At 35.9% G+C, this 12,547-nt stretch overlaps 1 protein-coding gene across 9 annotated transcripts in view; it reads left to right on the top strand.

The window, feature by feature from the left end:
- The window catches only part of LOC122798462 (uncharacterized protein DDB_G0290685-like), a 416,297-nt gene that overhangs the window by 366,186 nt on the left and 37,564 nt on the right, over positions 1-12,547 (top strand). For all 9 annotated transcript variants that reach the window (XM_044067407.1, XM_044067410.1, XM_044067408.1 and 6 more), the window contains one exon: positions 8,632-8,761. In XM_044067407.1, the coding sequence (XP_043923342.1) occupies positions 8,632-8,750 (119 nt within the window). In that variant the 3' untranslated portion in view covers positions 8,751-8,761. The remainder of the gene's footprint in view (positions 1-8,631; positions 8,762-12,547) is intronic.

Here is a 12,547-nt window from a genome sequence, read left to right as displayed (position 1 = left end):
ATATTAACTTGTTATATTTATTTAGAGCAGTATGCTAAAAACTGTCCCATATTATGATCCTTTACCTCCCATTATTTTTGCATTTTTCCAGAATTTTTAAGCAAATAAGTAGAGGTCTGCTGCTGCCTGTTTCTAAGCAGTTTCTAATTCCTTTGCCATCTTTCAAAGCTGTTCATCATCCTACACTTTCTCTTTCTTTTTTTTCCCTGTAACTTGTTGTACATGGAGCAGATAAAGCTCCAGACATTACAAACAATCATGATTAAATCAATGATCATTGCAGTTTATTATGTGTACTCAACATAGATGGCAATATTCACATTTTGCTGTCAAGGTACATTTCTTGGCATCCATGTCAGTAATATATTATAGGTTGGTTATGTAGGAAACACCATCACAAGTTTCTGTGTAGTTCATAGACTGCACTGATTATGCTGCAAACTCAACAAAAACATGAGCTTGCTATGCACCTTTCATAGCTGTTATGCTCTAGTCTCATGCTGCAGCACACAGCCAGCCTCTGGTGTTAAGGCATTACATACCAAGCTTTGTTATGGGCAGCTTTCAGCTATTATGCTGTAGTTTTGCACTAAAGCATATGCAATGGCCATCACAGAAGATCTGGAAAACACTTCTCACTGCCACACAAAAACAAGGACTGAGGTGTTTAACAGCTTTAGCGGTGGTTAGTCAGTTAGAAGTATGTTTAGCATCTGTTTGCTTCCTGCATGGTAGTACTGAGTGTTTCATGACTTTTAAAGCAGTAAAACACTTCACATTCCTACGCAGTGGTGCAGCGGTAGCGTTGTTGCCTCACAGCAAGGGGTTCTCCCATTCGATTCTCGGCTGGAGTGCCTTCTCTGTGGAGTCTGCATGTCCTCCCCATGGTCGATTGGCATTTGAAAGATGTATAGAATGGGCGTGCCTTTGTTGAAGGTTGGGTGTTGAGTTGGCACCTCGGCACCTGTAAAAGATCTACTGCCAATCTCCGCTGTGGTTTCCCCTAACTGGGAAAAGCCGAAAGAAGAAGAAGAAGACGAAGAAGTAGTACACTGGAGCAGCTTCATGTACTACAAAGAATTATAATCTGATCTTTGACTAATAACAGATTATTTTGTGATGTCTGTGTCTTGATTACCTACAGTGTTTGTTATGATTGCAGACCATCATTGTCCTCCATGCTATGCACTGTTCTGGACTGTTATGTTGTATTCTCGCAAAACAGCACATGGCAGTCACCAAATGTAACATCAAAACCTTTCACAACTTGGAAAGCTGTAATACACTTTGCTCCCCCCAAACACACACACACACACACACACACACACACACACACACACACACACACACACACACACACACACACACACACACACACACACACACACACACACACACACACACACACACACACACACACACACACACACACACACTGAGTATATTGTTTCTCTTTTAATTTCTCCAAGCCTTTTGGGTTTCTAATACCATACACACACACACACACACACACACACACACACACACACACACACACACACACACACACACACACTGAGTATATTGTTTCTCTTTTAATTTCTCCAAGCCTTTTGGGTTTCTAATACCATGATAGGAATGGACCGCATTCCGAAGTCAAAGTATAATTAAAGTTCATGAAATTAGTATTGTTTTAATGTTTGATGTTAGCCAGAAGTGCTCTTCACAGCACCCGCAATGTGTCCAGTAATGATTCCTTCTGCAATTCATATGGTGTTACATGTATTAATAATATATCTAAATGTGATTGTAAATGATTTTTTATAAGCACCATTGCCCCTAGTACTATTGGAAATGTCTGAGCATCCACCTTCCATATTGCCCTCATTTCTCCCTACAAATCCTGGTATTTTATGACTTTGTGTCTGTCTGTATGTCAGACACTGTAGTCACTGGGTGTAACACGTTCAGTGATCAATACTGCTTTTGTCTTTTTTTCATGGACTACTATATTTGGTTTTCTCGCATCTATTTTTTGAACTGTTGGTAATGGGTGATCCCATGTGATATAAACATTATCATTTCCTATAAAGCTTTGTTACTCATGTTTCCAGTGTTTTTCGACTACTTCAGTATTGCTATGTTTGCACAATCCCCAACACAACAGTCTTGCCACATTATTATGCCATTCAGTATACAGTCCTCCTGCCATTAGTGTGTCACACCCAGCAATGAGATATGCAACTGTTTTATAAAACCTGCATGTGTCTGTTTCTCCCACATGTTCAGTGAACTTTGTAAACCAGCATGTATATAGTCCAATATCTTGGGCCACCAATCTTAACCTTTCGTATTTTGGTTTAAATTCACCTCTCCTTAACCCTTCCTGCATTTGATTCTGATCAACATGAGGGTGCTCCATAAGTTTTCTGTACTTGCAACCATATTTATGCATTTTCCACATTTCTTGCCTTCTCATCTGATCCTTCACCTTATATTTTTCTTTTGTTTTTAGGCACATTCAATCACTGCCTGCTATTTATTTATGTCTGTTTTGATTTCCATTCCCGCTTGATGTTGATATGATTCTGCTAAACTAAGTAAAGAAGTCATCTTAAACTTATTCTCCTCCTGTTTCAAAATTTTCACAACATTTAGGCCCATACCTTCTTCAGAACGGGGAATATATAGTCTTGGTATACACTGATTTTTTTTATAAATCATTTGATGAATCACCCTTCTTGTTTTTCTGTCAAACCTATCCAACACCTTTTGGGGCCAGTCAATCACTTCAAAACTGTAATTTAGGGCAGGAAGCGCAAATTGGTTTATAGTTTGGACTTTCTTCCTAGATGTCAGTGCTGTTTTCAGTATTAATTTTAGTCTTCTAAAATATTCCTTACTAAGTTTTATTCACATATAAAATGAAAATAAATATTCCAGCCACCGGAAACAAACAAATACTAAAAACTTGTTTAATGGCACAACAGACTTAGCGCTTTCACCTAACATATAAGAGGTTTCTTCAGTGTCAATTGCAATACATTTAGCACTCTCCTTAAGTAACCCAGCATAAAATGTGCAACCAATTAAATACTTTATCTCATTTAAAGACATACAACACAATTCAATACATTTAAATGCTCATTTGTATATAACAGCCTAAATTTTTTTTACAAAAAATTCATACATAAAACATGTTTTTTCTAAAAATTGTTGCTATACATATTCAACGTACAAGTAAGCAAACTAGACAATACTTATTTTCTTTTTTCTATACAACCAAAGACCTTTGTTTTAATATTGGTTTCAGTGAAATAGCATCAAGTCCTGGAGCTACTGTGGCATTTAGTCTAATTTGCCATCTTACCTCTCTTGCCTTAACCTCCAGTTTTTCATCTACCCCATTTTCATTCTTCACCACTCTATCACAAGAAAATAAATTTTCTAAACTCAATGCATGTAACACTGTGAAGATAGCGGGCATTGTGCACATCTTTGTTGTTAATGGCTCTAAGGTGCTCACTCTTTCTGTCCCTGAGCCTACATGTAGTTTTACCTATGTAAACTCCAGGGCAGGCAGTACAGGTTGCTAGATAAACCACGTTGGTAGAATTGCAGTTACATTTGCCAGGACATTTTAAGGTCTAATTTGAACTAGTTACTGATATGTATTGGCTATCATTAATGAACTTGCAAAACCTACAAGTCCCACATTTAAACATTAGTGACCTATATTGCTTTGTTCTATCTTGATTTATGTGCCCTTCCAAGATATTCCTTACATTTCTACCCCTGCTGAAAGCCACCAAGGGCTTGTGCTCAGGTTTCACCTTAGTGTCTTCTTCAGAACACAAGTCCCAACTTTTATAAATGATGTTAACTATAGTTGGGGTCAAGTTGTTATACCATAGCACAATGGGATCCCCTTCCCTACTTTTGTGGGTAACTTCTTGTAGCCCCCCACCCTTTTGTGGGTGTAATGCATGCCTATTTACTTTTATTTTACGTTTCACTTTGGTCAAAATCTTTAGTGGGTACCTCATCTCCATAAACAAACCTACCAAAATGTATAGTTCATTGTCGAAAGTTCTCTCATCACTAACGAGCCAAGAATACCTCACCATCTGTCCCTTTATTATACTTCTTCTTTGGTGCTGGGGGTGGCAGCTATTGTAATGAAGTAAAGGTTTTTTTCCTAAAAATAGTGCTATGAAACTTGTCATCCTCTTCATTAACCCAAAGATGTATATCCAGGAAGTCTATTTCTTTAGAACCCCATCTACTAATAAACATCAAAAATGAAGTTGTGGAATTCAAGTACTCAACAAATTCTATGGCTTCCTTCTCATTCCCTTGCCATAAAAGTAGGATATCATCAAAAAATCTGTTATAAGTTTTGATTTTCTCCATACAGGGGGAGTCAAAAATGTGTTTTCTCTCCCATTCCAGTAATACCAGGTTGGCAAATACTGGGGTGCATTTCGCCCCCATAGCCACACCTGATATCTGGTGGAATAACTCCCCCATTCAAAGGCAAGGAAATTGTTTCTCAAAACAATTTCCATGATTTCCACCCCAAAATTAACTTTGATCTTATCAGCCTTCTCACTTTTCAATAAACTCTCTTGAAACGTGTCAAGCTCACTATCATGCGGGATAACAGAGAATAAGTTTATGACATCTATTGTCAAAAATGAATAGTCTACTTCCTTGCTTGATTTCAGTCTTTCAAGACAATGCCAGGAGTCCTTAACAATATGTTCGGCATCCCTAACCATGGACCCAACTGTCCTATCCACCCAAGCTGACAAAGGTTACATTTTTGATACCTTTGCTGATACTATAGGTCTAAAGGGTGGATTTTGTGGGTTTTTGTGGATTTTAGGGATGCAGAAAATCTTAGGTGTTATAGGTTTCTCCACTGTGAGAAATTTCAAGTTAATCTGATCAATGAGCCCTTGAAAAAATGCATCGGACAGGAAAAAATTAATTCTCATGTAAGCCCTGTTAACTTTGTTTCTAGAGGCCCTAGTATATGTGGTGGGGTCATTAAGTATCTCAGATATTTAGATACCTAATCTATTTGGGACGTAATAACTAACCGCCCACCTTTATCTGGTTTCATAATCCAGAGGTTGTCATCCCTAGCTAGGGCTGTGAGAACTTCTTTTTCCTTTTCCAATAAATGTCCCTATCTTTCATTATTTACTTTTATCACTTTCATCTCTTTTTCAACCATTTTTTTTCAAACAAGGCTGTTTCAAAGTTATGGGGTGGGGTAAACACACCTTTCTTAAATTCCTGGGTCCCCCCTCTGTAGTAGAAGTAGACTGCCCCTGAAAAAAACAGTCTCAGGTTTAGCTGTCTTACAATTTCAAATTAATGAAATTGTCAACTATATCTGTCTTAAATTCAGGGACAAAGGAGAAGCCCTTTTTCAGTAATTCAAAGTGTGCTTCATCCATTTTTAAATCACTAAAGTTATAAATTGTGAAAACTTGGTTTTTAATCATTTCACATTCTAACAAAGTATCAGAATTTGTTACTTCACAAGTCTCAAGGTCGTTGCTGTTGTCACAATTAAACAAATCGACTATGTCTTTCAAAATATCACCAATTTCCCAGTCATCATAATTGTCACAGTTGTTATAAAACTCAGCCATATTTTTTATGGCTTCATGTTCTTCAATGCCATGTTGTCTTGTTACAAAAGGGGTTAATTCCATATCCCCCCCACCCCTCTTCCTCCTGTTTATGAGTAGTTCTGCTGATTCCTGGAGTTCATGTTCGCTTGTTTTTTTCAAGCATTTTGATCTCCTGGGTTGTACTTCCTGTTCTAAAAAAACTTCCTCATCATCGCATTCTTCTCCAAACATTTCACCTTCATTCCTTAAAGTATTTTGTAAGTTATAATCATTCCCTTTCTCATTATAATGCCAAGGTTTCTAAACAATTCTAGTTGTTCCATCAGTGGGATATGCTCTATTGTTTTCATAGTCAGCTTGATCTCTAGCTACTTTACGCTATTTAGTCTTTATATTGTCATTAACAAACATTTCTACATTATTTCAAACTTTACAGTATTTATGCTGATATTGCTCAAACAACAAATCATTCATAATACTTTGATTTAATGTAGTAATTTATGTCTGTAAAATAGACAACTTACTTTCAGTGTTCTTTATTATAATGTCCAGCATCTCTAGTCCAGCTTTATAAAACAACCCTCAAACAACCCTATGAGTTCTCTGTATGCTGTTGTTCCTGTCTCAATCCCCATAGGGACTTTCCAAAGTCATAGCCCCTTCGGGAATTGTTTGAGTGATAGGGACCTCTTTAAAAAGGCATTGTCCAACTGTAAAGACCTATACCTTTTACAAAATTTCTCAAAGTCACTAATTTGTGTTTTTAAGTTAGGCATGTTCGTTTTTTCTGCTACTACTGCTGCGAATTCTACTTCCGGTTCTACCAACCAGCTCGAGATGTCCCTTCCTCCAGGTGCATTCCTTTTTGTCCCTGTAGCAACATTTCCATTCTCAGTTAGTACCGGTGTGTGCAGGGTAAATAGTTTCACTTGAAAACTAGTCAGGGAAGTCTCTCCTTCTTCCCTCACTCAATCTTTCTTAAGTAGTGCAGACAACTTCTGTACAGAAGTAATAAGTTCTCCCAAGAGTGCTTCCATTAAAACAAAGTGAAGAATCCACTCTCTTCCAGGCCAAAAAAAACAATTAAATAAAAACAAAGGTGTCAATTGACACACAAACTAAAATAAAATGAAAATAAATATTCAAGCCACAGGAAACAAATACTAAAAACTTGTTTAATGGCACAACAGACTTAACACTTTCACCTTACATATAACAGGCTTCTTCAGAATCTTTGTTTTAATGGCTCTAAGGTAGAAGGGCACATAAATCAAGCAATATATGTCACTAATGTTTAAATGTGGGACTTGTATGTTTTGCAAGTTCATTAATGATAGCCCATACGTATCAGTAACTAGTTCAAATTTGACATTAAAATGTCCTGGTAAATGTAACTGCAATTCTACCAACGTGGTTTATCTAGCAACCTGTACTACCTGCCCTAGAGTTTACATAGGTAAAACTACACGTAGGCTCAGGGACAGAAAGAGTGAGCACCTTAGAGCCATTAACAACAAAGATGTGCACAATGCCCTCTATCTTCACAGTGTTACATGCATTGAGTTTAGAAAATGTATTTTCTTGTGATAGAGTGGTGAAGAATGAAAATGGGGGAGATGAAAAACTGGAGGTTAAGGCAAGAGAGATAAGATGGCAACTTAGACTAAATGCCACAGTAGCTCCAGGACTTGATGCTATTTCACTGAAACCAATATTAAAACAAAGGTCTTTGGTTGTATAGAAAAAAGAAAATAAGTATTGTCTAGTTTGCTTACTTGTGCGTTGAATATGTATAGCAACAATTTTTAGAAAAAACATGTTTTATGCATGAATTTTTTGTAAAAATTATTGGTCTGTTATATACAAATAAGGATTTAAATATATTGAATTGTGTTGTATGTCTTTAAATGAGATGAAGTATTTAATTGGATGCACATTTTATGCTGGATTACTTAAGGAGAGTGCTAAATGTATTGCAATTGACTCTGAAGAAACCTCTTATATGTTAGGTGAAAGCGCTGTCTGTTGTGCCATTAAACAAGTTTTTAGTATTTGTTTCCTGTGGCTGGAATATTTATTTCCATTTTATTTTAGTTTGTGTGTCAGTTGACACCTTTTTTTTATTTAATAAGTTTTATTCACAGTTATGATGCAAAGTTTCAATGTTATGAAATTCGGTGTTATGAGTTTTAGACGTTATGTGTTTTAGATGTTATGGTCCCAATGTTCTGAGCTTTGATGTTAGGAAAGTTTAGATGTTTTAGATGTTTTGAAGGGGATCCATATATATATATATATATATATATATATATATATATATATATATATATATATACCAACTCCAAGATTGCACTACAGTGGGGTTCGGAAGTTAACTTTTTCCCCACTATAGTGCGATCTTGGAGTTGGTATATTTAATTTAGGAGGGGTGTGGGGGGTGCAAGTGTGTTTACTACTTTGGAGGTGCTTTAGGTGGGGGATGTTATTTACATGTGATTTGTAGGTTTTGAAGTTGTGATGCAAAGTTTCAATGTTATGAAATTCGATGTTATGAGTTTTAGACGTTATGGGTTTAGATGTTATGGTCTCAATGTTCTGAGCTTAGATGTTATGACCATTCAATGTTTTGAAAGGGATATAAGTATATATATGGTGCATATATATATATATATATATATATATATATATATATATATATATATATATACATAGTCATTAATCAAGTATATTTTTTACCAAAACAGAAGTGCACAGAAAGATAAGACATCAATTCACGTGTGTATTTTTTTAAACCGTACTTTATTTAGTATTGTTAGTGACAGTTTCCTTTTCATTCTTCCCGGTGTAAATAGTCTTATTATAGAAAGTGTATTTTCTGACTTTGTTGGTATACTTCAGGTTGCATTAATATTAAAGTTCTCTTACTATTCTTGCACTAATTGTTTGTTGTGAATTCTCACTATTTTCATTTGCGTTGAAAAATACTTGCTGGATGGAAATGAAGAAAGCAGTACTGAACTGTTAGGAGAAAGCTCAGGCTGGGCTGCGTCTGGCACATCGGAAGGGAATGCAGACATTTTTCCAGCTCAGGCTTTAGAAGATGAAGACCTTCAAGCTGTATGAAACTGAAGAAGGTAAGCATTATTGCTTTAACTTCCTCATTAATTGTGTATTTCCTGTTAATGGGGAATTCCGACTAAAGTCTATGCTGCATTGACAAGCAAGCATCCATTCCACTTGTGATGGTTGCTGCTAGTCAGGAATTCTTGACATTCAGAAATTCATTGCCGCCAAAAAAAGCCAGTTTTAGTGTTTTCTTGTATTTTTTGAGTTTTTCTCAATTCCTACATATCTCTGAATTACATTTTGCCAAACACATACTCTTTCACTTACAATTCATTGTTGCAGTTAAGTTCTTTTGCTGAAATAATACAATGTTTAATTGGCAGCTAGGAAGGCAGGCATGAAATGTAATGATCAGTAACTAGCCTGATCAACACAGTCCTGCCCACATTGCATCTCAGCAGAAAATCACAAAGTATACAAATGCCAAACTCTCTTAAAACAGCAAAATGATGTGTATGTGTATTAGATGGGTCTACTTTATTTTGTTGAATCTCATTTCACTGAATTTCATTTCACCCCTACCACATCACTGAAAAACACAAATTGCTGAAAATTCATTTCACTGAATCTCATTTTGCAAACCGAACTTATATATGGCACCATGTAGGGAACTTTTAGGTAAGTAAAAGATATCTGCCCTTTTCCACACTGCGGCTGTGGGGGGCACAATGTATTTTACCAAAAACTTCAAAACTATACAGTTTAAACAATAGACATGCATAGTTACAACACCAATGACTAACTCTCTCTGGAAGACAATATGTACTCAAACTAAGTGGGGGGCTATACCCCCCCACAATCAGCCCCTCAACTATATATACTAACTCCAGGGTAGCACTGCAGTGGGGAAAGGGCATATACCTTTTACTTGCCTTACAGTACTTTACACAGTGCCATATATACTAACTGTAGTTCAGTGAAATGAGATTCAGTGAAATGAGATTCAACGAAATAAAGCAGACCCCTTTTTTTACTGCTTTCTTTCTGTAAAAAATACATTTTTGGCTGAAGTAGAAGTGATATGTATATGAACATGAAGTGGGTTCAGAAAACATACAAAGTATCAATTGCAGGAAACTCAGCGGTAAATATACTTAGGTAGCTATTATCCAGGATACAATTGAGGAGCCTAGCAAAATTTCTCATTTGCTCCAGATGTCATAGGTACTTACTAGTAATGTGGTTCAAGTAGCCTAGTTCAATTTCCTAATTGCCCTAGAGCAGAGTCAGTTTAAGTGACTAGTACAGTTATACAATAGGCAAAAGGCAAGTGAGGCTGAGAGAGTCAAACCCTGGACTACATGAAGCAGCTTGTTCAGAGCTCATAGCTTTAAATCTCTGTAATACCTCCTAGATAAAAAGAGAGCTTAAGTCTTGAATTTACATACTTTGTGTTATTAGACATTAATCAACTGACAGTTATTTATTTATTTAATTATTTACCACCAGTCAGGTATACAGTCACTCTACCATAGCTGCACAAATTATTGGTTATTCATGCTATAGCAGTAAGGAAAAACACTGTAGGACCCACCACGCTGGAAAAATCAGTCAAGGTACAAGGCATAAATCCACAAGGCAGTTTATTAAACGATAAAAACAGGATGAGCGTTTTCGCGTACTATTAACGTACGCTTCTTCAGATCAAAGTTAAAATGAAAGCTTTCCTTTTTATACTAATGCAAAACCATCTATTATTCAATTAACCATGTAATTATGAAGTTAATTGTCAAACCTGACCATTATCTTAAAGGCACATCTCTACTTTCTAACTGCATAATGTGTCTTTCATACAAGACTAAAAATAAATTATAAAATATAAACTGTTGTTAACAGCCTATGTATAAAACATCAAGCATAACATGTAAATCAACAATATTGCAATTTTGCAAGTATTACTAAAACTCTGAGACAATTGATACACAGGTAACTTCCAGCTAAGGAATGAAATTAAATAACTATTGCAGAAAATATAAACTATATAACTAATGTAAAAAATACAGATCTAACTCATTAATACACCTGTATTAGATCAAATCAAAACCTCTATTATACAAGCAAAATATTATCTTATATATAAATAAATATATAAACATATATGAATAAATAAATATGTAAATATCTAAGACATTCTAGTGGTCTAAAATATGTGCATGTACATATAACACTGATATATACACATATTTATATTTATTCATTTATTTATACTGAAACCAGCATAGATGTAGACAAACATACTAGCAAAGGTAAAATATGTAAGTAACCATGATGCCAAATAAATGAAAATGTGAAATATTGTATGGTTCCAAATGAATAAATGGATAAACACAACAGAGAAATATGTATAGATGTATATTTTTGAATACTATCTAATATATAGAAATACAAAATATCAATCCTTAATAAACAGCTTCAAAACTGTTTGTAGATGTATAAAGATGTATATATGTTTGTTTGTATGTACCTGCTAATTACCACTAGGACATGCATATTTAGTCCCTACTTTTCAGAATGGGTTTGAGCGAAACATATGCATTTAAACCTGGAGGCAAAGATCCATTCCAATTCTATTTTTTCTAGATGATTAACATGATCCCCTCCTCTATCACTTTTCTTAACAATCTGAAGGACTCTAAAGCAGAATGTGTGATCAGGAAATGCCATGATGTGCTTGCCTAAAGCATTTTGCTCCTTTTTCTGACGGATGTCATAGATATGGTTGTACAGTCTCTTTTTAAAGGGTCTCTTGGTCAGCCCTACATAGAAGGCTGTACAATGCTCACAAGTTGCGAGATATATCAGGTTCTGTGTCTCGCAATTGGCATAGAATCTAGGCCTAAAGGTCAAGTTCAATGTGGGGTGTATAAAGTCCTGTTCTTTGCTTATATACCTGCAGGTGTTACAATGCATACAGGGATAGGTCCCACTCCTATTAACCTTAACAGTAGCAGTTTCTTCACTAGACTTAAAATTGTCACAAAGCAATCTCTTTAAATTCTTATGATTGCGGTAGGCTATACTAGGTTTATTGCCTACTAAACGAAGAGTATCTTGATCAACCGCTAGAACCTTCCAATTATTACTTATGATGTTCTTTATTGCTGCATAATCATTAGTATAAGTAATCGTGAGTCTAATCTTGTCTTTAGCTGGGTGGCCTGGATGAAAACCACATGGTTTCTGCCTGTCTTTAAATTCTACCTCATATACAGGTCCAAACAGGTCTTTCTTGATCTCCTCAATCATTTTACTGTCATAACCCCTCTCCTCAAACAACTTTACCATGAGGTCTACTTGAGCTGATCTAGTCGCTTCTTCTTTACACATTCTGCTTACTCTTATAAGTTGGCTCCTGACTATGCCTGGAAAGACATGCCTAGGATGCATGCTGTCGTAGCTCAGGAGTGTATTTTTCCAGCAGGGTTTACGATAAAGTGAGGGAATCAACTTTCCTGCCTGGATGCTCAAACTCACATCCAAAAAATTAATGGTTGTGCAAGAGGCTTCCATAGTAAAACTCAAAAAACTACTGGAACTCTCTAGGTAATCCAGAAAACTACCAAATTCAATACTAGATCCTTTCAACACGATCAGTATATCGTCCACAAACCTTTTGTAGACGATTACCTGTTTAAACTGATCATGGGGGAACAAATGTTCCTTCTCCCAACTGTAGACCACAAGATTAGCGTACGTGTTGGCACACGAACTGCCCATAGCTACCCCCCACTTTTGTTGATATATCTGGTTACCAAAAGAAAACACATTGTACGATAGGACCAGGTCAAGTAACT

This window comes from Protopterus annectens, chromosome 3.part1, assembly GCF_019279795.1.
Source record: "Protopterus annectens isolate FY-2018-M chromosome 3.part1, PAN1.0, whole genome shotgun sequence".
In the NCBI taxonomy this organism is placed as follows: Eukaryota; Metazoa; Chordata; order Ceratodontiformes; family Protopteridae; genus Protopterus; species Protopterus annectens.
This window is presented reverse-complemented; position numbering and strand designations above follow the sequence as displayed.